At 38.9% G+C, this 26732-nt stretch overlaps 4 protein-coding genes and 1 pseudogene across 8 annotated transcripts in view; 3 read left to right on the forward strand and 2 right to left on the reverse strand.

The window, feature by feature from the left end:
* The window catches only part of LOC113067361 (ankyrin repeat and fibronectin type-III domain-containing protein 1), a 14443-nt gene extending 11320 nt beyond the window's left edge, over positions 1-3123 (forward strand). For 2 of the 3 annotated variants that reach the window (XM_026239720.1, XM_026239721.1), the window contains exons 16-18: positions 823-989; positions 1069-1246; positions 2089-3122. In XM_026239720.1, the coding sequence (XP_026095505.1) occupies positions 823-989; positions 1069-1246; positions 2089-2492 (749 nt within the window). In that variant the 3' untranslated portion in view covers positions 2493-3122. Of the gene's footprint in view, positions 1-822; positions 990-1068; positions 1247-2088 lie in introns of all 3 variants that reach the window. The other variant, XM_026239722.1, reaches the window with a different exon arrangement.
* LOC113067602 (zinc finger protein 239-like) overlaps positions 1-26732 on the reverse strand; it is a 262749-nt gene that overhangs the window by 116819 nt on the left and 119198 nt on the right. The gene's annotated exons all lie outside the window — the stretch shown is intronic.
* On the forward strand, positions 3623-7758 carry LOC113067444 (GTPase IMAP family member 4-like). 2 transcript variants are annotated; one of them, XM_026239866.1, is made up of 3 exons: positions 3623-4073; positions 5385-5885; positions 6497-7758. In XM_026239866.1, the coding sequence occupies exons 1-3, from the start codon at positions 4046-4048 to the stop codon at positions 6907-6909; spliced, it is 942 nt and encodes a 313-aa protein (XP_026095651.1). In that variant the 5' UTR covers positions 3623-4045; the 3' UTR covers positions 6910-7758. The 2 variants fall into 2 exon arrangements, with proteins under 2 accessions (XP_026095651.1, XP_026095650.1); XM_026239865.1 differs by having other exon boundaries at positions 3624-4076.
* On the reverse strand, positions 7463-23909 carry LOC113067460 (ER lumen protein-retaining receptor 3-like). Of its 2 annotated transcripts, XM_026239882.1 has the most exons (7): positions 23836-23909; positions 19147-19297; positions 18870-18905; positions 10852-10952; positions 9398-9556; positions 8214-8466; positions 7463-8100 (listed from the first exon to the last, which is right to left on the reverse strand). In XM_026239882.1, the coding sequence occupies exons 2-7, from the start codon at positions 19175-19177 to the stop codon at positions 8057-8059; spliced, it is 624 nt and encodes a 207-aa protein (XP_026095667.1). In that variant the 5' UTR covers positions 19178-19297; positions 23836-23909; the 3' UTR covers positions 7463-8056. The 2 variants fall into 2 exon arrangements, with proteins under 2 accessions (XP_026095667.1, XP_026095666.1); XM_026239881.1 differs by lacking the exons at positions 18870-18905; positions 19147-19297; positions 23836-23909 and adding an exon at positions 11324-11855.
* On the forward strand, positions 16647-26732 carry LOC113067400 (ATP-sensitive inward rectifier potassium channel 12-like; annotated as a pseudogene).

A 26732-nucleotide genomic window follows, 5' to 3' on the forward strand; every position in this document is an offset into this window, starting at 1 on the left:
CCATAGGCGTAATGGTTTTTATTCTGTACAAACTGTATATTCTATGGCCCTACACCAACCCTACTCCTAACCCTAACCCTCACAGGAATTGTTCATCAAGAAACTTCGTTCTGTGTAATTTATTAGCTTGTTTACCCGTGGGAACCTCAGTTTAGGTTCCCACCATGACACGAGTCCCCATGAGTCTGTGTGTATTCAGGTTTACTGTGTTTTGCGTACTATAAAGCGCACCTTGTATATGGAACAAGGTTTGTTGACATTCCCTTTAGCACAGCTCCATCTAGTGGATGCGTAACACAAACCCAGACAAACGTTTGACTGCAGTATCTTCTATTCTATGTGCCTTATAATCCGGTGCGCCTTATAGTGAGGAAAATATGGTAAGTCCCCACCAGAGTAGAAAAACAAGTACACACATGCACAAACACACACACACACACACACACACACACACTGTTTTTAGTTTCAGTTTAAAAACTAATTCTGTAATTAATATAATATACAAGTGACACAAAAGATTTTATGACTATTATTGGTCATTTACTAGAGACATGAGCAGTAGAGCAATGCATATTACTAATCAGAAAATTAGTCTTGATATATTTATGGTAGAACATCATGGAACATGATCTTTCTTAATGATTTTTGGCATAAAATACAAATGTATAATTTGACCTATACAGTGTATTGTTGTCTATGACTGGGCACTTGTATAATTTGATATAGCTCACATGTATCTAGTTTACAGGGTTTAACTGCAGCAATTGACAGTGTTTTTCTTCACAGTCACGTGTGTGTGTGTATGTGTGTGTGTGTGTGCAGTGCACCTGTGGGCGTACGAGCGGGATCTGCTGTCTCAGTACTGTCAGCTGTGGCTCAGACTGGAGCTGGACGTGCGTCTTTCCCAGCAGGCTTTGAGAGAAGCGCTGGACACTGAAGAGCTGCAGGAGGCCACGGAGAGACTGGCACACGTAACACAGCTGGCACAGGTGTGTGTTCACCTGCTCTCTCACACACACACACACACACACACACTCACAATCTCTCATATCTCTGTGTGTCCTCCAGAGTCTGTCTGCTCTGTGGAGCGAGAGCCGCTGGCTGATGGACGTCATTCAGACGCTGCGCTCCAAACACTCCGAGGGGGCGGTGCCTCTGGGGAGGGTCATGACCTCACGGCCAATCAGAACAGCCGCTAGTGAGGACACGCCCCCTGCTTTACATACTGTAGAACAGATGCACACAGGTGAGAGAGATGAAGAGGAGTTGTTTTGCTCCATTAATAATTGAACACGTCATAAGTGTTTTATATTGAGTTTTTATTTTAAAATATTTCATTTTGTTTTGATATTTTTAGGATTGACTTTATTATTTTGTATATATATTATTATTTATATGTATATGTATTAAATATATTATTTGTATCATTATTTTTTCTTATAAAAGTTCTTTATTTTGACTTTTAATGACTTGATTTACATTTTTAATATGTCGCTTTCTTGATTAAGTCCCTTTTTAATAGTGTTTTTATTTTTTACAAATTATTAATTTTAATGTAGTTTTTAAAGTTTTTGTTCATTTTTAGTGTTTTATTTTTATTTATTTGACTTAAATCTCTTAATATTTTCTCTTTTTTAGTAAGTGTTTTTTTATTGTTTTTATATTACAATATTTTATTTTCTTAATTTTACATTTAAATGATTTCATTAATTTGAATATATTATTTTGGTTTTTATTTATAAATGTTATTTTAAGTTCAAAGTTGTATTTTGATTTATTTTATTATTATAACGTAGGTGCTTTTCATTGTTTTACTGTTTTAAAGAACTATTTTAATTTGACATTATTAGGATTTTATTAAAAAAACTTTTATTTCATTATTAATAAGTTATTGCTACTTTATCAAATCATTTTTTAACCCTATAATTCACGATGTGTCTTTTAAGTTCACATTTATTGCATATAACAGCATCACTAATAAATCCCAAGAGCTTCTTCCACAGCAAAGACACAAAATGAGTTTCAATCACAGGAAACGTGATTTCATGAAATAACAAAGATTCCCAGCTTTACCTGTTGTTTCTGCAGCAGAGGTCATGGGGTCAGAGGTCAGCGCTCCTGTGGAGGTCACAGATGGGGTCACATGTCCGGAGACGCCCCCCTCACACTACACCGATGAGCCCCGTTCCCATGGAAGCAGCAGCCGTCGCCGTGGAAGCAGCCTCCGACAGATGCACTCGTGTCCCGAGCTCAGTGACCCGGCCGCCTCACATCCCATAATGCCCTCGGACGGAGGTCAGGAGCTGCTGACGGAGATGATGGACCTGTTCCAGAGCCTGGATCTGCTGGGAGGCAGTCTGACAGACCTGCAGGAGCTGGACTGGAGCGACCCCGAGCCCGACCTGCAGAACCAGGAGCAGGAAGACAGCGGCGTGACCCGCAGGGGGCATCCCGTCAGGAGTCTGGTGGAGTGGGTCAAGTCCACCGTCTGAACACAGTCTGGACCAGTGATCATCATCTGATTCAGAATAGTAGTTCAGAGCACGTAACACAATGCCAGAGTCAGGTGATTTCAGCAAACAAGGCTTTACTCATGGTGTCCATTCAGAACCACTGAGCCAGCGTCTTATCAATCAGTATTAGTATTTTTAACGAGACATTTGTGTAGGTAAAAGGATGAGTAGTCTCAAACAACCAAATCAAATGAATAATACATATTTTTAAAACGCAAGTTATACAGAGACTTCATATTTAACTGTATTGCATTTAATATATAACAGTCTAAAGAAAGTATTAGCATTGGGTTTGTGAAAGCTGTTTGTTTGCATGATTTGGCGTGTGTTTTTGTCGCCTGAAACACAGTTTTGTCCAGCAGGTGTCACCAGCGCGTGCTGTTTAGAGCGATTCGAACAAGTGACTCGTTTTAGGAACCGATTCAATTGATTCGAAGCTTGAAAAAGGTTTATTTGTCTGGACCAAAGCTCACCTGTCATCTCAGAAATAACAGAAGATTATTAGAATATATTATGAAGTATATTCAATAATGATTTGTTATAAAATAGTACATTTTAAACAATTTTATTTAAAATATATTGTAACTTTTTTAGTAAATGTTTTATTGAAGTTATTTATTTAGCTAGTTTTTATGTTTGTTGTTTTTTATTCATGAATTTTTAGTGGTTTGTTTTGCTTTTATGATTTGATTCATTTTGAATACTCCTTTTATTTTAATTATGTATATTTGTAAAAAAAAATCAAAATGTAAAATTTATTTACTTGAATTGTACTTGAAATGTACATTAATATTACATTTAAAATATTTTAGAAACATTTAAATAATAATAATATAAACAACTAAATTAATTATTTTTATAAATATTTTAAAATATATTGGCCATCAAACAGTTGATGTTGGTCTGTTGTTATGCTTGTTTTATATATATATATATATATATATATATATATATATATATATATATATATATATATATATATATATATATATACATACATATATTCCCTTTTAAAATAAAAAATAGAATAAAAACAAACCAAATCATTTCTGCAATAGAATCATTTATCTGAAAAAAAGAAAAAAGGCTTATATATATATATAATTATTTGTGCAGAAATGATTTTTATTTTTTTACAGGTTTATAGAAACCCTGCAGCATTATTCGACTGTAGGCTGTGTACTGTACAAATCAATTGTAAATATAAAGATCTATTTTGTATCTTGTGTTTTGTTAAAAGAATAAATATACTTGTTTTAATTTTTTTCTCTGTGATTATTACCTCATGTTTACCAGAAATTAGTTTTAGATAATAATGACCAGAACACATAAGAAACCAAATGCACTTATAGGCCTATTTTCTGAAGTATATATGATTTATAATTTATATTTGACCACATGTACAGAGTCCACACAGACCTGTTCTAAGTGTATCTCCTCCTGTAAACTCGTCTGATGGTTTGAGCTGGTTCTGTGCTGTCTGGACTGTTTCTGGGTGTTTGTCTCTTTAAGTGTCAGTCGTGTGTGTGAATATGGCGGAGGACAGCGAGTCTTCAGCTGGTGGTGAGTGGAAATAAAAGCGCAGTATATATGTGTACACGGTCATGATCAAATAACTGATGGACGGAGTTTATCGCGCGGGGTCACGTGATCCCGCGTCTTCATCACACCTCACCTTACAAACATTACTGCAGGACAGTTAAAGGGACACGGGTTTATTATAATGAAAATCATTTTCATTTCACACAGTATTGTTTAATCCTGTAAAGAATGACCATACGTGTCTTATTGAGAACTGTTTGCTCCTGCTTCTGTTTTGTCAATTTATCTGAACATTTTCACTCGGATTCTTGTGATAGAAACATCTAGAAATTAAAGGGATCCGCGAAAATCATCTTGTTTTGCATTCCTGTTTATTCATTTACTTTATAGCATTGTCATTTTGTCTTTTTAATTGTATTATTTAGGAGTTAATATGAGATTATTTTCTCCCATTAATATGCTGCAGGTCTCCAGATAAAAACTAAAGCTGATTTGATAAAGGATGCAATCAGTTTGCCATGATAAAATAAAACCTATTATGCTTCAAAATCTGTTTCTAATAGATATGTAGCTAATGAGTTTGTCTAAAAAACATTTTTGTATTCTTATTTCTGTATTTAAGTTTTATTTTATTGCATTTAGTTTTTTTATTTATTTGTATTTATTTCAGTATTTTACTCTGAACGGCTACATTTCCTAGTAGTTTTTATTGCAGGGCCACGAATATCATTTACCTGCAAGATTAATTTTATTGCATTCCTGTTTTAGTCTTTTTTGTTTGTTTGCTTGTTTATTGTTCCATTAGTTTTATTGAGTCCTGTATAATGTCCTTTATAATGTTATATATATATATATATATATATATATATATATATATATATATATATATATTAAAAAGCTACTATTATGATATTTATATTAATTCAGAGTAGAACTGTCAAATGATTAATCACGATTAATCGCATTAAAAAAATTGTTTGCATAATATCTGTGTGCTCTGTATATTTATTATGTATATATAGGCCAATTTTATTACACATATACAGTATATATTTTGAAATTGTTTACATGTATTTACGTGTAGCCTATATATTTATACTATTCATATAAATTATATTATATAAAAATATATTTAATATGGTAATAACAACATATTTTTTCTTAAATATATACATGCATGTGTGTGTATTTATACATAAGCCTATACAAAATAAATATACACACTGCACACTCATGTACACAATTTTTTAAAATATATTTTTGTAACGTAATTAATCGCGATTAATCGTTGGCTGGGACTTTAATATAATCCGGTGTTTGTTGTCTCAGGCGGGTCGGCTGAGGTCCGGATGGTTCTTTTGGGTCAGACGGGCTCAGGTCGGAGTTCATCTGGAAACACGATTCTGGGTCGCTCCGCCTTCTGGTCGGATGTGTCGCCCCTGTCGGTCACCAACCGGTGTCAGCGTTCAGGGGGCGTGGTGGATGGGCGGAGCCTGCGGTTGATTGACACCCCGGGGTTCTTCCACACCTGTCTGAGCCCGGATGAGGTGCGCGCGGAGCTGAGCCGGTGCGTGGAGCTGAGCGCGCCCGGACCGCACGTGTTCCTGCTGGTGCTGCGCGCCGGACGCGTGACGCGCGAGAGCAGCGCCGCTCTGGACTGGGTCAGCGCCGCGTTCGGACCGCAAGCTCTCCGCTTCACCACGGTCCTGATCACGAGCGGCGACGCGCTCCGAGACAAACCCGCCGACGTCTTCCTGAAGGAGAGCGAGGAATTATGGGAGTTTGTGTGCAGCTGCGCAGGCGGATATCACGTGTTTGACAACACTAAAGGTACACAGCTCAGCTAAACAGCTCAGATTTACATTTTAGTCTGGGACTAGGCTTAAGCCTTGTCTGTGACACCGGAGGATAAACTAATATTGAGAATGAGTATTGCGAAAAAGATTTAAACTCAGAAATGTGGAATTTACACTCGCATTATATAAAGAGAACTGTGAGATGTAACCTCAGAATCATGAGATATTTATGGAAAGCTGCAAGACATGAAGTCAAAATTGTGAGATATAAACTCAGAATTGTGATTAACAGAATTGTAACATAATAAGAAAAGATTTTGAGATATTAATGCAGAATTGTGAAATATTATCTAGAGATGCACGATAGATATCGGCTGATATTTAATGCGCATCTTGTCAGTAATGTCAATTCTGTAATCAGCAGTAAATCTCTAGTCTATGATCTCTACATGTGCGTGATTTCAGAATTGCAAGACAAAATAGCAATATAAAGTAAAAATGGGAAGATATGAATAGAACTGAAATATATTCAAAATGGTGTGACATAATCTCAGAGTTGCAAGATATTTTCAGAATTGTGAGAATCTGTCTGAAACGGTGAGTGTTGTGAAGAGCACTGCTAATATAAGTGTGACTTGACTAAAGGTGCCGAGGAGAGGTCGCAGGTCACCGAGCTGCTGGAGAAGACGGATCTGCTGATGGAGCGTAACGCAGGAGCACATTACACCGCTGACATGCTGCTGCAGGCTGACACTGCTGTACGCCACACGCAGCAGAGGATTCTGGGAGACGATCAGGAGGAGGATGAAGAGGCCAGGAAGAGGACAGAGGGTCTGTTCTGGTACGAGCTGCTGACGGCTATGGGCCGCGGTGCGGTGGAGGCGTCCGGCGTGATGGAGAAGGGGAAGGGCAAGGGGAAGAAGGTCAAAGCTGTGCAGAGGGTGGCGGCCATCGCCTCCACACCGCTGTCAATCACAAGCGCTGCTAAAGTGATGGGCGGAGCCATGAGAGAGGGAACCAAAGTACTGTACAAACACAAGAAGATGCTCCTGCACTAACACACACACTTCAGAGACCTTAAGAAATACGACATGAATAAGCAGACAAAAATATGCAGCATCATCATCAACACTTCCTCTAGATGTGATCAAATGTTTGCACTACAAGATAATGCATGAATCTCCCCAACAAAACACATCATAATAAAATAATCTCACAAAATATCCAGGACATCTGCACCAAAATCAAGAAAATGGGGCCTATTTTAAGACCATTAATATTTTTTTTTGTGTGTGTGATATATGTAATAAAGCTCTTTCAAAACATACTGATATGCATATTTAAAAAAAAAAAAATTCAGTGTATTTTAATTAAAAGTATTTGTTATATATAAATATATACATACAAAATGTAGCTATAATACATATTTAAATGTTCTTAATTTCATTTATGCTGATTTTGTTTTGTAGACAAGAAAATGCAAAAAAAAGACTGCTTTATAAACTTAATTTATGACTGCTTGATTGTTAACGTCTGTTTAATGATCACGAATGTCTGATTCACTTGATGAATGAATAAAGATTGATGAAATAAAGAGGCGTGACCCAGAGATGGACTGAAGTGTGTTTCTGCGCTCATTCGCTCTCATGAACACAAGAAACTCTTTATTGGCGTGCTTTATAAAAACCAGGGCAGATAAACTGTCCATCTTCATTTAAAAAAATCATGTCTTTGCCAGACATCTGTTAACTGTTATTCTCAGAGTGAAATGTGGTTTATACAAAACATTCATGATCTTCTCGGGTATATTGGCACAAAAACACTTAAAGATCCAAATCAAACGTCCCTTTACAGAATGAAAACAATTCATAGTTGGTCATAAATGATGTACTACAGAGAAAATAAAACAAGAATAAGAAGGAAATAAGAGTAAACGAAGAAAGCAAATTATAAACGACAGAATGTAGAGTGTTTCTCACACACACACACACACACACATAAACAGACATGTCCTCAACACACTGTCTTCATGAACAGAAACACATTAAGGCATCAGAGACGAGACACGTCCAGCAGATGTGATCACTGTAAGGCACAATTACACCAGCCACACGTGCAGCTCAAGAACAGGAGCTACAGCGGCGGCCGATGATGATGTCACAACTGGGTGTGGCCTAATGCAGGGGCGGGGCCTGATCCAACAACTCACACCGGCATGGGCAAAGTCATCTTTCCACTTCCTCTCAGCACTGCAGATAGATAGAAAGATAGAAAAAACACACACACAAAACGTTGAGCTTATATCTATTTTCATGAAATGATTATATGGTTTATTGATCAAAGTTGTGAGGTGTCTGCTGACCTCTGGTGAAGTACAGATAGAAGAAATCGCAGTAGAAGATGGTCTGCACGACGCCGGACACCACGGCGATCTGGTCGAAGAATCCCTCCTCGTGATAGCGCCACACCCAGTTAGCGAGGTACAGCGTGCGGTACAGGCCCAGGAAGAACAGGTAGTGTGTGGTGATGGACTCGGCCTCGCCTGTCTTCGTGATCATGAAGAGCTGCGGCAGGATGGCCACCGACTCCAGATAGATGGAGAACGTCCACAGTATCTACACAAACACAGAGATCGGTCACGACAATCGTTCATCGTACAGCGCTCATGCCTGTTTAGCCCCACCCACTTATTCTACATCACTGCCTGTTTAGCCCGTCCACCAATTCTACATCACTGCTTGTTTTGCCCCGCCCACCGATTCTACATCACTGCCTGTGTAACCCCGCCCACTGATTCTACATCACTGCCTGTTTAGCCCCGCCCACCAATTCTACATAGTTGCTTGTTTAGCCCCGCCCACCAATTCTACATAACTATCTGTTTAACCCGTCTACCAATTCTACGTCACTGCTTGTTTTGCCCCACCCACTGATTCTACATCACTGCCTGTTTAGCCCCGCCCACCAATCCTACATCACTGCTTGTTTAGCCCCGCCCACTGATTCTACATCACTGCCTGTTTAGCCCCGCCCACCAATTCTACATCACTGCTTGTTTAGCCCCGCCCACTGATTCTACATCACTGCCTGTTAACCCCGCCCACTGATTCTACATCACAGCCTGTTTAGCTCCGCCCACTGATTCTACAGATGATGGAATTCTATAGACGATGCTGTATGACTTTATTGGATCTGATATTTATTTCAAAAAGTGTGAGTAACTTTTTATTGCATGCTCACTATTGCTTTGTCTGTTAAAAAGATTGTCTTGTATCTACTGTGTATTTATGTGTTTTTGACCTAAATCATTTGCATCTTTGAGAAATGTAGGCTGTCAGACATACACAACTATTAGCCAATCTTAACGGTGGTCTACAATCCGGCTCGCCTGCTCAAACATAGCATTCTGATGGGGGGCCAAAAATCTGAACAGAATTTTTTTTTTAATATTAAAATCTTGATAACATTATAACCTCAGAGAACAGTAAAGAACAGAGGCAGAGGATGACCCTCTAACATGTAAAGCGCTGGGTGTTGAGCTCTGACCTCCAGCGGTGTGAAGGAGTAGTTCTCCAGGAACGACAGACCGGCCACCGGCACCAGCAGGAACTCCACACGAAACGAGTCGCTCTCAGAGTCGTACGATTTCCTGAAGCGGAAGTAGATGAGGCTGACGGTGGCGTACGCCAGGACCAGAAACACCACCTGAGGGACAGACAGATCCCATCACACATCGGTCCAGGGTCCAGCCCCACCAAGACATTCACCCAAAACATGCAACTCTATATAAACTGAATAAATGATCAACTGTAATGCCTTCAGCATTCTGAAACAAACATTTGTAGGACTTTCTTGACTCTAAACCATAAAATGCGTAGGATTAAATAAAAATTCATTGCAAGCTATGGCAGGCACGTAAAATGATATGAAGTGGGGCATTCATGCCACCTGAGCTCAACAGCGCCACACACATTACAATGTAAATCTGTGGTCAAAAGAGGAACTGCATCACGCCCTAATTGAGAGCCATTTGGACAGGTCTCAGACAGATTTTGTGAAAAGCATTGACATTAGATCTGTCAAATGTGTGTGTGTGTGTGTGTGTGTGCATGCGTTCAGACATTAGAATATAAAGCTTTCTTGAGTTAGTTTTATACTACCGATGTGAACCAGAATCTGCCCCTCCTTAATATATGGTCAGGAGTCGCTACTACATCTGTCAGAGTGACCTTTCCTGGGATTCAAACCCACAACCTGCTGTTGCAAGCGTCCTGTTCTACCAGTTGAGCTGCGGGAACATAGCTTGAGTGGTCTGGCAGCTTCAGGAAACTAGATTTGGGTTTGTTGTGCACATCATTTCCAACAGCTTTACCATGAGTTTTGCATGAGTTTAAATAAATGATAAATTATGTCATTTGGTGAACTTTAATAACAATTCAGTGCAATCATTTGCTGAGCAATCACAACAGTTTCAAGATCAGCTGTATGTGTATGTAGCACCTCTGCCACAAAAAACATAATTATGTCAAAGCATTACAAAAATACAAATACAAATAATAACAATAATGACACCAAGAAAAGATAAATAAAGGCATACAAAATTTAAATGGATGAAAATTTATTATTATGAAATCAAACAAAATTTGAGACACCAGGCCATGATTTTGTCATTGTTTTGTAATAATTATGGCTTTATCTTAATGTAAATGCTTAATCTCATAATCATCCTCCTAATGTCAATTTTCTTTTAAAGAGAAATAAGGTGTATTTTTTACTTTTCTTCATAATTATGACTTCAACTCAATTTCTACTTTTTAAAGTCATTATTTTGACTTAATGGCAAACATTTTTACTTTTTATCTCATAATTATGACTTGGTATCTTGTTATTTTGAATTCTGATGTTTTATCACTTTTAAACCCCATCAATTATAATAGATAGGAGTGTCAATTTGGACTTTTTAAAACTTTTTCCCCTTGTGTGGTGAAAGTGGTCAGTACCTTCATCACGGTGTTGTAGATGGAGATGAAGGCTGTGAACAGATCCAGATATCTGGTGGTGAAGACCAGAGCAAACAGCAGCTGAGACTTCCCAGAAATACCTGAAACGCATCAACACACACTCAGTTATGAACGGAGCAGGACACAACAGGATCTTGAGCTCCTCAAGGATCCTGGAGAACATTCAAGGCATGTTAAGTGTCTCACACAATCAGCTGCCACGTAAACACGACACAACTCAACTTCTGCACAGGCTTGAGAGAACTGAATCCGACAGTCTCGTATTTAAAGCGGTTTTTATGTGTGAACGAGTCCTAAAGTGGATCCGCTCCGGTTCCGCTCCACACTCACGGTCCCAGATCCGGATTAATCACCAATAACACTCGATAATAAGCTCAGCTATGTGAAAATCACACAAGTCTGTTGTTTTTTTTATTAATTCTGCTATGCATATAGGATTTTGTGCGTGTACCTGCGCATGATTTGGATCTCCAGATCTTCAGAAACAGAATAATGATGGCGACCAGATGACAAACATCTCCAGACAGTCGGAAGATATTCATGATATCGATCGGTGATCAGCGCTGGATATAAAGAGTTCTGCAGCTGTTCTCAGAACAGATGTTCGCTCCAAACAAAACAAAACGCAACAAAAAACTCTTTCTTTCTGCTGCTCAGCGCGTGCTCGTCATCCGGGTGCAAGCGTAAGCCTCTTAATGATTTATTACATATGCGCGACAGAATCCGAGATAGCCTAATTTACTGCAAACTCTCTGGTGGTCTGTGCTGGACTGTGCGCTCGCGCCTCTGATGGGTGACGTGGCTGACGGTCCGCGAGACCAGGATCCGGGTTTCCATGCCGCGTCACAGCCTCTGCAGCGCGCGCCTTTAAAGGGGAAACGCGTCAGCTTAAAAAAAGCGACGACTACGTGCTCTGTCTCTGCACTCAAAACCGCTCATTTAATGTCAGAATATTGATATTGAGATGTTACGTAGCATAGTTAGTGAATTACACAGCTCCACCGGAATTACTCTATAATAAGCTCTTCTGCTGTTTTTGCTACATATACATAGCCACCCCCCCCCCACACACACACAAACGTTTGTTTTTGTGAAAAGTGTGTTCATCCCATAGGTGTAATGGTTTTTTTACTGTACAAACTGTATATTCTATCGCCCTGGGGACATGGGTTATGTCCTCATAAGTTACCCTCTCCTTGTAATACCTGTGTCATACCCATGTCATTATACAGAGTTGTGTCCTGATATGACTCAAAAACAAGAACACACACACATATATGTGTTTAATAGAGCACTGTAAATTCATGTGAAGCAGCAGATTTCACTGTATATCACAGCAAATGAAGTTTTTTTTTTTTTTTTTTTTTTTACCTTTATTCAACCAGGAAAGTCCCATTGAGGTTAAAAACTCTTTTTTAAGGGAGTCCTGGCCAAGAGGCAGCAAAAACACATGCAGTCATCTACATTTATAAAAGTTATACAATACAAATAATTAAAAACATTTACAATTTAAACAGGTCATTTCAGGTTCTCTCAATCTGGACTTAAAAGCATTTAAGGAAGGTTCAGATAATTTCAAGTCTTTTTGCTAAATGTTTTGTAGTGACATATGATTTACTCATCGCTCAAAACTGATACCTTGATGTTAACACCTGAATTATTTCCATTAAAAAACTTGATAAAAATTTCCTATAAGAAATCTGACTGGAATGGTTCCAAGTTATGATAGAAATTCTAATTAGAACAATAATCTTATTGATTTCTATCATAACAGAGGCAAACATTCTCTGGTTTGTTTGTAGATGCTGTTGTCTCAGTAGGTGATTTCCAGCTCGTCGTTCTGTGATTTCAGACGGAAAACTGCTGTGACACAGAGCACACAGATCCACAGCTTTGGCTACATTCAAATCACACTTTATAAATCTCTCTCGCTCACTGAGGTTGTACATTTGCATTGTCAAGCCATTGCAGTTCTATGTGATAAATGCAAAACATGGCATGTAAAGTATATTCACAAAAGCTCAGATAGATATAGCAATACTGAAGAATTAATAGCAACACTGGAGAATTAATTAAAAAGCGCAACAGTAAATTTGAATAATAAGCGATATAGTAGTATTCATACTCTGTGAGTGTGTGTATCAGTATTTCCTCTAGAGGACAGTAAAGCTCCCTCAAACACTAACGACAGATTAAAACCACACAAAACATTCTTTACATTACATAAAACACTAAAACAGAAGAGGATCACATATAGCCTATACTCCGCCTAGGCTATTTAACAACAATGACTGATTTATGGTTCATATAAAAACTAAAAACATTGTAAATCTTTAAGGATATTAAAGGTATAATTCTCAAGAGCTTCAATTCAATGCTTGTTGTTGAGATAAAGGGTAAATTCTTATGGTTTGCACTACACTGTAAAAAATTTCTTGTTGTTTTTACAAAAACTTTTTGGCAGCTGTGGTTGCCAGAATAATTTTGTAAAAATACAGAAAACTGTAAACACATTTACGTCAAAAACTGTTAATTTTACAATATAAAGCTGTAATTTACAAACAAGAAAATGTGAATATAAACCAGTAAATTCAACAACACACAAAATTAAATCTGTTTTGTACCTTGAAAATACTGACAACCACCATAATAATAAAGATGGTACTGTATAAGAGAAAGCCACATGAAGTATCAAAGCTCATCACAAGTAGCTTCACCACAAGCAGAAGTATATATTAACATATAGAAGGTGCACATTTATGGAAACACAAAACACCATCATGCTAACACACGTGATACTTAAATAATGCAACAAACTTTCATTAAGCAACAGAAGATGTAACATAAAGCTCAAATGTACATAACTGATAACAAGAACTATTTAAAAACATGATTATTTAAACAAAATACTTTCAAACGTGGAGTGTCACGCAGGGAATTCTGGGAATATCAGTTTACAGTTTTAGACTGTAAATTATACATTGATTTGTTCTTTTTTTACTTCTGAAAGCTGTATAATTAACAGAATTTTACTGTAAATTTACATTAAATGCTTTGTTAGATCTTTTACAGTTTTTCCCTGTATATAGTACGGGAACTTACTGTTAACCTATTATCAGTTTTTTTCCGTAGCGTTTTTACACAATTTTACAGTTAAAATTACACTTATTTTTTACAGTGTACAAATACCTTTATAAACATTACAAACCATCACATTTTAAACATTAAAAAAGAGTTTCCTGTTGTGCATCTTGGGACAAATTCCAATAGTATTTTGTGGTTTTATGGCCACCAATAGAAGACAACCAATCACCAGTAGAGACCAACAGGCCCCATTACAGTTTCCATTATAGTGCAATTTCTCATTATAACAGGTAAAGCCATTACAAATTCTGTGGTTTATATTGTTTTTGCTTCAGCAGGATGGGCAGTATTTCATATTTAGCAAAGCAATGTTCATGATTTCTTAGTGTTTGTCACAGAATTGGGTTCTTTTTCAACGATTCAGGTCTGTTTAAATGAGCTGGATGAGTGTTGCGTGTAAACTCAGTGTGACAGAGGAGCAGTCAACCATTCGCGATCAAATTAGGAAGTTAGCAAAGCTTTTTTTTCTTACATAACTGTGAAACGGTGTGCAAAACGGCAGAAAACGAGAGTTTCCACACGAATGCGTGAAGAGCCAGAGAGAGCGTGTTCTTGATTCAGACTAACTGAGAGTCAATGGGAGACAAAAACCTGGAAAACTGAGAGACGGAGAGAGACAATGGTGTCCATCAGAGGTCGTGGGAATTTATCAGGACACCCAGAGGCGATTACAGGCTATTAATACACACACACACACACACACACACACACACACACACACACACACACACACACACGTCTGGCCTCTAACAATCACTCTCTTCTCTTGTGCTGTGTCACCGTCTTTCTCACGGTAATTTAAAACATGTTTGAGAAGCAGATGTGATCTGAGGGTTAGAAACAAACAGAGCTTATGGCTGAATGATTGACAGATGCAAAAATGATTAAAGATGCAACATTAGCCTATAACTGTCACACCTTTCCTTTCATCTTGGGTTTTCTCTCTCATATCTGAGTGAAACTGCATCTGGTTTATATCTGAGCCCTGCGTCCTTCACCCACTGACCTCCTGCTAATGCCATCGACCCTGTGTGTGTGGTATTGAGGTTTTGAGTCGTGTCCCGTTTGAGTCAGAGAGGATCACCTGTCTGTCTGAGCGTCTCTTCTGCTTAGTAGGGGTTGCTAATAGGCCTACAGCATATCAAAACATATGAACAGTTTATTCATTCATTTACTAATCTTTTAGTTTATGATGTGAATCTGTCTGTTGGATTTTTTTATTATTCTTTATAGTTTCCTAAGCTATCGAACTGACTGCATTTGGACTGCAAAGATTCGCCGAATATATCCCAGCAGTTATATTGGCATAGGCTATATATACACATTTATTCACACACACACACACACACACACACACACACACACACACACACACACACACACACACACACACACACACACACACACACACACACTATAGGCCTATTGCCAAAATGAACAGGTTTGACTATAATAATTTCCATGAGTACAAATCTTAATGTTATACAAATTATATTCGATAGAATAGTGTGCTTCCAATTGTAAAGCAACAGTTTGGACACAACCTTTTTCTATTCTAGCATGACAAGGCCTCATAAGGCAAGGTTCAAAAAGTATAGAATATAATTATATGCTTTAACATTAAGATTTGCACTCATGGAAATTACTAAAGTAATCTAACCTGTCCAAGAGAAGGGGGTGTTCCAACACTTTTGACTAGTCTACAGTAGCTTTATATATAGAGAGAGAGAATTAAAGTAGCTTATACTGTGAATTGTGCAATAAAACAACAAAGCATTATTTGTTCTTTGTTCCTGATAAATAGGCCTCTTTCCATCATAATGTCCTAACAGGATCCTGCCTCACTCCTCCTCTCGTCTCAGCTCGTCTCTCTCTCGGTGTTTTCTCCCACACACACTCCTACTGTCACTCCACGGCTGTCATATGTTCAGATCTCTCCCACCTCCTCATGCAGGCCTCCACCGCCGAAAATACAAGAGCTCGTGCAACAACGCCGCGTCTCCATAGAAACCATTCAGTGGCCGCTTTTAAAATCTCTGAAAGGAAATAATCAGGACAGAAACACAGATCGATCAGAGGTCATAAAACCAGCGTTCACGGACGTTCACGGTCGAAGTTGAACTTTTCAGTGTTTGTGTAAATGCTCAGAATGTCTGATTTCCGTAGAGGTTTAGTCTCCTCAAGATTTTAAAAATAAGTTGTATATTGTGACTCAGTGGTAGAGCATTGGGTTAGCAGCACAAGGTTGTGGGTTCGATTCCCAGGGAACACATGTTAGGTAAATAATGTTTAACTGAATGCACTGTAAGTTACTTTGGATAAAAGTGTCTGCTAAATGTATAAAAATAATTATATATATATATATATATATATATATATATATATATATATATATGCAATGATGGTTCCATAAAGAACCTTTAACATCCGTGGAATCTTTTCATTGCAGAAAAGGTTCTTTATAGTGAATAAGGTTCTGAAAATAAATTCTAAAATTCTAACGGTCATTTTAAGAACTTTTCACTGAATGCAGCTTTTGGAAATCTAAAATATTCTTCTATTGTATTGCTGTAAAAAAAAAAAAATTAAATAAAAAAAAAAAACTCCAGTATTTTTTTTTTTTTTAAAGTGTGTTGTGGTTTAGATAAAGCAGAATCCCTCGTCTGAGTAAAATTCAATGTTCAGAGAGTTCTGAACACCCAGAGCATGAACATGTTACCCAGAGGAGACAGAAAGAGATGCGGGAGAACATTTGGGTCTGGACACTAAAATACTTTGACAAGAGGAGGAAGAGAGATACATTCCCTCCAACAATGGCAGAAAATCTGTGACGCTGAGGAAAATGAAAAAGATTAAAAGTCTGTTACACCACAGAGAGAAAAAAAAAACTGAAAAGAAAGATAATTCCGTCGAGACAACTCATCAATGTCGTGAACACACGAGCGCTGTGTTCTGACATCCATCATGTCTGGACTCATTTGGACTGAATTTCACTTGGCATCAATCTGAAGTGAGTATAATCGCAGTGACAGGTTCACATCTTTCACCTCCTCCTCCTCCGTTATCCGCTGGTCACCCACATGAGCGCGAGACCGCGAGGATGAGGAGGAGAGCGCGCGCGCGCTCGGAGATTACCGCGAGTGAAGTCAAAGCGGAGAGACCGGGGGGATTAACCTGCGAAAACTACAAGAAAACATGAATTACAAAACCACGCGGCTGGTGATGTGATAAAGACGAGTGTGTTCGGAGAATAAGGGAAAAAAAAGAGGGAGAGAAAGAAAACAGCACGAGCGAACAGAGTGCGCGTTTAGCGCCCAAACACCAAGTGACCGCGAGGAGAACACAGATTTACCGGAAAAAAACCTTTACAGATTTGATATTTGCTTTTATAAGGTGAGCAATTCTTCATTTCTTCATGTGTGTAGTAAGTTTTTTCTGATTGTTCATATGTCTGAATAGCTGTTAAAGTTTTATTCCTAGTTTATTTCCATACAGCATTTGAGGAATTATTATACTGGCAGTTGTATGATGATGTCACTGCATATATGTAAAATATGACCTATACTATATAGCCATAATCTGCATAATTTACAATACATGCTGAAATGAAAAATATTGAAATTATTAGTTGTAGTCCTATTATTATAATAAGGGGTCTTGTAGAAACACAAATTATTCTTATAAATTATAGCCCATTTGATGTCCATTTAAGTAGGCTATCATTTATATAACTTTAATGTATAGGCTATATGCATATTCAAAGGACTGACATAGCCTAGTACACGTCAAATCGATTGTGGATGAGCAGATGAGGGGAGGATAAATGCGGCTGAAACAGAGAAAATAAATTTGGTTGTTGTAATGAAAAGAGATTATTCTCTGTTTGAGATAACGCACTGATCGCGCGCCGCATCTGGAGCTTTACCGGATTTACCGCGCGCGGAAACCTACCTGCGCGTCACGTTTTATGTCACAGTCTCAATCCCGCAGATTTGAGGCGAACATCTGCTGCATGATGAAACCACTGCGGTCAGTCCGAAGTATTCATAAGTTTTCTGATGAGTTTACACTCAGTTTAGTACAGAAAACTTTAATAATAAACAGACAAAGCTGTTTAAACTGCAAGCGCGGGAAACTGGAGTTTTGTGGCGCGGTTTGTTTTTTGGCACAGGGGGCTTGTCTCGGCCAGTTTCCAGTGGAAAGCGCTTAATGTGCCGGAGAATCTGCCGCGTGACTTCACTTGATTCCCCTGATCAATAAGAGCTTAATGCACTTAATGCACTGACAAAAACAAAATGTTTCCATACTTGTAGAAATGTACAACGGTTTAACTATAGTTGAAGTTTGGACACACTTAATACCCTACCATTTACATAGGCTACCATGCCAGGAAAATACTACGTTATATAAATATGGTAGTTATTCAGACCATGGTAGGCTACATGTCAAAGTATGATATAGCCTAATCAATTAGCAAGCACAGTACTTTTCTGCAAATTAAGAGAGTGTACAAATTTGGTTCAAACTGTCAAAATTGGGCGCAAAAAGTCTACAGACGTAGCCAAAGCACACAATGACAGTGTACCAATCTACAGTAGCCAGAAAAAAAGCATCTGAATACTCTAATCACACATACTTCATTAGTAGCCTATAAGAAACATGTACAAACTAAATATATAGTCAGAAGGTTGTTGGTTTGAAATGATAAAGCAGTAGATGTTTAAGCTAACAAAGGTGTTGTCTAAGTTTGTCAATGGTGGATTCTGTTAATGGGTGTTAATGTGTGGAACTACAAACAATGGATTGTGGCACCAACAAGGTCATGATTCCAGATTAACTGATTAAATGCATACCTTGAAAGCACTGCAAGTCACGTTGGATACAAGTGTCTGCCAAGTGAAGAAATGTAAACATCAACAAAACATCAACTGTTACTGAAGACAAAGATACATCCATTGAGATACAGACACTTGATCTAATGAATGACGTCAGATCTGAGGAAATGTGAGAGAAAATTCTAATTTCTTCAAATTCTTCTGACATGTTCTTACAGACGCACATTAAGAGCTTCAGCATTTATCTAAAGAATAATAAATATATCAGATTAAATCAGATCAAGTCTGAACTCACCTTCTGTCAGTGTGTGTGTGTGTGTGTGCATGCTGTTGTCATATTAATCCCACACACACACACACACACACACACACGGACAGACGGACGGACGTCTCAGATTACAGCACAGGATCCTCAGGGCTCATTTCTCTGGATCTGCTCCATATCACTGTTAAAAATGAGAGATGAAGAGATTATTCAGATATCATTGGATTAGGAATTAAGAAAGAAACTTCTACAAACACACACACATACAATCAGGGATTAAGTGTGTGTGTTCATGTTGTGTAACAAAGGTTAAGTCCATTTTCATTGTAAAGAGCAGTTATTGAGTCAGATGCGTCTGTACTGTTGACGTCTGCATCTTCAACAATCCCACTCTCTCCTCAAACTATTTAATATGTCATTTAAACTGACTGTTATCACAAGACACTAATCTTTTAAAACAGTAGCTTAGAGGAGGTGTGTGTGTGTGTGATTGATGTCTGTAATGAGACCATGATCACAAAACACAGAAAACTGCCCTTCAGACATATCAGATCACTTCACTGTCATTTACAGTGTCATGGAATGACAGTAAATGCAATTTAAAACACACACACACACACATACACACAAACCAAAAAAAATGGTTTGTGAAATAGTAAAGTACACAAAAAATGGAAGAGTCTAACATTTTTTTGAGCCATGATATCTTTACTCAACTTGTTTAACCAACAAACTACGCTTAAATTTTGGCATACACATTTTTTAAGTAAAAAAAAAAAATCACACAAATTAACTGTTGACCTTGGATCCAATTAATCAGAGATTTCAGTTCAAATCAACACCTTATATATAGCACATGCTAAATTTTAGCATGTACATTTAAAATGTTAATTATTTGTATTTATTTTTCTACAACAAATGCCACATATTCTGTTAAAATACTCTTTGGAGCCATTGTATAACTAACAAATGTTATAAACATTTGGATCTAAAAATATAATTCTAAATATAGAGCTGAATATTTAGAGAACATGCAAATCAGTGACGGTTGTTAGCCTACATCTTAGTGTGTGATGGCTATTTTAACAACTGCTTTGACCCAGATCACAGCATCCAAACCAGAACACAAATATAGTTTGTGTCCACATCTCATCAGCCTAAGCTTTCAGCATCACACCATGGCTGATGCGTCTCTGTTTCTCTGTCTGCAGAGTGTGAAATACATTAGATCCAGGTGTGTCAGGATGCCGATACCCAATCTTTCCGGGTAAACGGGAGAACACTGTCCACACACATGCACACACGCTGAAGATCAAATACAGCATGGGAACCAACAGAGGAAACAGGTAAGATCAGAATGTGTGGGAGCATTCAAGTTTATACATTTACATTTAGCAGATGTTTTTATCCAAAAACGACTTACAAATGGATACATTTTTTATAAATGTGTTAGTTTATATACGTATATAAGAAAACAAGCAGTTAGTAAATAAAGTGAAGGTCTAAAATGGGAAAGTAAAAAAAAATTTAGGCTCATAAGTCTGTAATGTATAAGGGTGCAGAGCCAGTGGTGGTTTTGTAGGGAAACATTAATTCCTTGAATTTTATGCGAGCAGCTATTGGTAGCCAGTGTAAATTGATCAACATAGGGGTGATGCACGCTCTTTTGGCTTGTTAAAAATTAATCTTACATTCTGGATTAATTGTAAAGATTTGATAGAACTGGCTGGAAGACCTGCCAAGAGGGCATTGCAATAGTCCAGCCTGGACAGAACAAGAGCTTGAACAAGGAGTTGTGCAGCATGTTCCGAAACAAAGGGCTTGATCTTCTTGATGTTGAATAAAGCAAATCTGCAGGAAAAGACAGTTTTAGCAATGTGGTCTGAGAAAGTCAGCTGATCATCAATCTTAACTCCAAGGCTTTTAGCTGTTTTTGAAGGAGTTATGGTTGAAGTGCCTAACTTGATGGTGAAATTGTGATGAAATGAAAGCAGGTTCTGTCTTGGGGAGGTTGAGTTGAAGGTGATGGTCCTTCATCCAACAAGAAATGTCTGTTAGACAAGCTGAGATGCGAATAGCTACCGTCGGATCGTCAGGATGGAATGAGAGGTAGAGTTGAGTGTCATCAGCACAGCAGTGGTATGAAAAGCTATTTTTCTGAATGACAGAACCCAATGATGCCATGTAGACAGAGAAGAGAAGTGGTCCAAGAACTGAGCCCTGAGGCACCCCAGTAGTTAGATGTTGTGACTTGAACACCTCTCCAAGAGGCCTTGAAATACCTATCTGAGAGATAAAGAATGGGACACACCAAGCCAACGATCAGCCATTTGCCATCGTTAGGCAGACGGCAAGCGATGATTGAGCTAGTTTGTTTGGAGTGTACCACTTATTGGCTCAGTTTGTGTCGGGAACGTTGCCGAGAATGAAAGCTCTGATTGGATATTCAGTTTAGCGAACAAGTCAGTGCCGAGAATTAAAGCAAAAATGATAAACAAGAATGTGAATAAAAGCGTTACAGACAGAAGGCTGTTTAAATGTTATGTGATATTTCCCAATCACTCTAATACAAAAATATTTACATAACATTACTGATATTCAAAATTGTAAGCTCGCGCTGCTTTGTTTAATAGCTGCTGATATGAAAAGCTTGTTGATCAGAACCCCGTGTCGGCTTTCGTCGTCCCTAGTTCTTTAAAGTGGCTTGGTGTGTCCCGGGTATTTAGATTCAAACCACTGGAATGTGGTTCATTAAATCCCCTTTGCCAATAGGGTTGGCAGGATGACCTGGTGGTTAACTTTGTCAAAAGTTGTGGACAGATCCAGCAAGATAAGTTTTGAAGATTTGGAATCTGCTCTTGCCAGTCTTAGGGCTTCAACAATTAAGAGCAAGGCAGTCTCGGTTGAATGTCCACTTCTGAAACCAGACTGGTTGTTATCGAGGAGGTTCTGTGTGAGAAAGTGTTCATTGAATCGCAATGTTCGCAATGAAAGGAAGAAGGGAAACTTGTCTGTTCTTAATTAGTGGGGTTATACGAGCCTAAATGCTGAGGAAAAAACATCAGTGTGAAGGGATGTTTTGATGATGTGAGTGGGTGCAGGTACAACTGCAGGAGAAATGGCTTGAAGAAGATGAGATGGAATTGGATCAAGCGGACAAGTAGTAGGATGATAAGAAAAGATTAGTTTGGAGACTTCTGCCTCAGAGAGTGAAGAGAAGAATGTGAACGAGTGTTTGCTGGTAAGATTCGTTCAACTCTACCTGACACAGGTACCCAGGCAATTTCAGTAAGACTGATGTTCAAAACTGAACCCAAGGAAGGCTACTAGCTCAGATGTTGTAACTGGCAAGGGGCTCTAGGCTTGTGCTTATCAACTTACTGCCGTTTTCACCAACATCTTTATTGTCCCACCCACCATACCAGTCCCAAAAGAATAAACTAATACAGACAGACCTGTTGCTCTCACTCCAATTGTTATGAAGTTCTTTGAGTGACTGGTACTGAGGCATATTAAAACTAGCCTCCCACCTGTCTTCAACCCAAATCAATTTGCCTACAAATATATCCATGCAGGATGCAATCATCACAGATCTACATATATCACTGGATCACGTAGAACACAGAGGGATGTTTTGCATGCTTTTCATAGACCACAACAGGTTTTTAACACCATAGCACCAGATATACTGATCAGGAAACAGCTTCATCTGGGACTTTCCTCAAACATCTCTTCTTGGACTATAGACTTTCTGACAAATCATCAAGCCTGGCTCCCATCTCTCTTCCACTCAACACTGGCTCCCCACAAGGCTGCATGATGAGCCCATTATTATATTATTCACAGTGTGTGTGTGTTCACTGCAGTGTGTGTGCACTTCGGATCGGTTAAATGCAGAGCACAAAAAATATGTCAGCATACTTGGCTTATGTCACTTCACTTTCAACTCTTTGTTTGACCTTTTGGCCTCAGGAAGGCGTTTTAGTTCAATCAAAGCACGGATTTCCAGATTTATGAACAGTTTTTATCCCAAGGCCATCCATAGTCTTAATAAACACACATAATGTCTAATTTTGCTATAGTCCATTATATGCACCATTCCATTTATGCATTTATTTATTTATGTATTTGTGCAATATACACCACAAGCATTGTTTGTATATGTACCTATGTTAGTGTGCATGGTATGTTGTGTTGGAAGATCATATGAAATCTTATATCGTAAATGCAATGACAATAAAGAAAATTCAAAGATGTGCTTGACAGTTGGTGTTGAAATTGTGCACTGATGGTTTTAATTTTATTAGTGAAGAACGTGGCAAAGTCGTCAGCTGTTAAGAGTTAATGCAGGAGGAAGAGGAGGAAAATGTTTTATACAAGAGTCAGACGAATTGTATATTTTTTGTGATAGTATGTCCTTTTAGCAGGGGAGACATTGGCAGCGAAAGAAGAGAGAAGTTTATAGGTCAAAATATGGCACAAAATATGCATATTTTACCGGTACTCAATTTGAATTATTTATAATATTACAAAATTTATTTGGATGAATCAGTAAATGTGATGTAATTTATGTCTCGTTTTTGAGAGATTTAAAATATGCTGTTTAAAAAGTTTCCTTTTTCCAAGGAAATTTATCCTGGACACAAGTAACGTGTAAAGAGAGAAACATGACAAATATCAAACAAACAAACAAAAAAAAAAACACCAAAAAGGTTTTACCCATCAGCAAGAGCTCTGTAAACATCTGATGTGTGTTTACTGAAGTCTTTGGTTCTTCACTAAACACCACACACCTGAGGAGTAAAGAAATCATTTTATTAATCACAGAGACAATATCATTGTCATTTACTTGCTTTCAAATTTGGAACACAGATGATGATATTTGAGTGTTTTATTTTTGTCCATACAATGAAAATCAATGGGTTCCAATGTTGTTTGTTAACAGTAAGTATTGAAAATACTGTTTCTTGTGAAGTTTCACTGACTCAGACACATTTACTGTCACTCATGTGCACCACCAAACCTCAGCTAATTATTGAGAGCCAGTAACACTGGCATACGGTTTATTTATTTGCTTATTAGTTTGTGTGTGCGCGAGTAAGAGAGAGAGAGAGCGCTCAAGTTATAATCCCTAAACCTTCACTGACCGCAATCCTGATATGGCTAAATGACTGGCCTTCCCTCATAATCCCAGATGAGGGGCAGGTAACACACACCTGAGGCCCTCATACCCTCACACACAAACATCTGAAGAGAGGGACAGGGAAACTATGGAGAAACAGTCCTGCTCCCACCGACAGAAGCTTCAGTAAAGGTTTGGGAGGTTCATCAGGACGATCGGTCGGTGTGTTTCTGCAGAGAGACGCATTAGTGACTCATGGTTTATCTGGAGTGAGTGTGTGTCCTTTAGAGCGGTCACCGGAAAGAACAAATGCTCCAATCAGATTACAGCGCTTCACCTGTCCTCCCACAGCTCCCAAAAACTCACATTTACCACATTTAGTTATTTATATGGTGCTTTATACAATACAGACAGTTTCGAAGCAGCTTCACAGAAATAAAAAGCAAGTAACAGTGTAGAAAAATGAATAATTTATGAAACATAAAAATTCAGCTGGAAAGCAACTCTAAAGAAAACTGTCATTATACAGATCAATTAATTTCAAAGATCATTCAGTTCAGTTTGATTATTAGCCATCTATAACCATTCAAAACTATTTATAAAAATTTAATTGATAAGTACCTGAATACCTGAAATTGAATAAAATAAAATAACAGAATAAAAGAACTTGACAATTTGAGAATTAAAATAAAAACTATAGAAAATTTAGAAATATATTAAATATAGAATTAAAAAGATAAAAATAACTATTGGTTTGAAAAACATACAACTACAACTGAAATGAACAAAATATTTAAAAATCAAACAAAAGCATGAGAAACTAATAAAAATTAAACTAAAAATGAAGTATATAAAAGCAATGCACAATATTAAATAGAAAAATAAATTCAAAAGATAACTAACTATAATTATTCAATTCAGGTTAAAAAAAAGAAATTAATAAAATCTGTCTGTGAAGATCTGTTTTCTGAGCACAAACTCTTGTGTTGTCCCTCTCAGGTACAGCATCGTGTCTCCTGATGAGGAGGGTCTGAAGATCTCCACCCTCGGCCTCCACAACGGCCACGGCTCCAGACGGCTTCACTCCCCGATGGAGAGGCGGGCCCGAGCACCGCATCGACGGTGATGAGGACCGGCTACAATGGGAAGATCTCCACGTCCGGCCGCGGCCAGCTGCGGAGCCGCTTCGTCAAGAAGAACGGCCAGTGCAACGTGGTCTTCGCCAACATGGACGACAAGCCGTGGCGATACCTGGCGGACATCTTCACGACGTGTGTGGACATCCGCTGGCGCTACCTGCTGATGATCTTCTGCTCCACCTTCTTGTTCTCCTGGCTCGTGTTTGGCTTGATCTTCTACAGCGTGTCTCTAGTGCACGGGGACTTCGATAAAGATCACGGGAGCAGCAGAAAGCCGTGAAACCGTGTTTGCTGCACGTCGAGGGTTTCATTGGCGCGTTCCTGTTCTCAATCGAGACCCAAACCACGATTGGTTACGGCTGGCGCTGCGTGACCGAAGAGTGTCCCGTAGCGATCGTTACGGTCGTAGTGCAATCGATCGTTGGATGCATCATTGACTCTTTCATGATTGGCACCATTATGGCCAAAATGGCGCGTCCGAAGAAGCGAAACCAAACCTTGTTGTTTTCGCACAACGCGGTGATTGCGTTGCGCGACGGGAAGCTGTGTTTAATGTGGCGCGTCGGGAACCTTCGGCGAAGCCACATTGTTGAAGCCCACGTTCGAGCGCAGCTCATCCGACCCTACGTGACGGCAGAGGGCGAGTTCATCCCGCTGGAGAATATGGATTTGAACGTGGGCTACGACGAAGGTACAGACCGCCTCTTCCTAGTGTCGCCGCTAGTAATCGTACACGAAATCGACGAGGACTCGCCGCTTTGGGGGATGAGTCGGGCGGATCTCGAATCGGATGATTTCGAGATTGTAGTGATCCTGGAGGGAATGGTGGAGGCGACAGCAATGACCACGCAAGCACGTAGCTCCTACCTTTCCCGGGAGATCCTATGGGGTCACCGCTTCGAGCCAGTCATCTTCGAGGACGGCGATCGCTACCAGGTCGATTACGCACATTTCCACAAAACCTACGAGGTTCACTCCACACCGCCTGCAGTGCTAAGGAGCTGAGTGAACTGACCGGGCGCCGTTCATTCCGGGTCGTCCCGATCCGTGACGCCAGACAGCCGCAGCCGGGCGCAGACGCTCCTCCGCCGCACTCGCCCAGCGCCTTCTGCTACGAGAACGAGGTGGCGCTCTGCCTGCAGAGGAGGACGAGGAGGACAGCCGTGCAACCCGATGACTGTCGCTCCCACAGACTTCCAGAAAATGTTCCAGGATTCAGCCACCATGACCTCCGGAAACAACATGCTCTGCGTATTGGACATGGACAATCAGATCGAGTTTGACATCATGCAGACTGCCAAACCACTCGACCCCATGACTTATAAGAGCGAATCTGAGATATGACGTTCATGTGG

This window comes from Carassius auratus, linkage group LG28B (genome assembly GCF_003368295.1).
Source record: "Carassius auratus strain Wakin linkage group LG28B, ASM336829v1, whole genome shotgun sequence".
Lineage (NCBI taxonomy): Eukaryota > Metazoa > Chordata > Actinopteri > Cypriniformes > Cyprinidae > Carassius > Carassius auratus.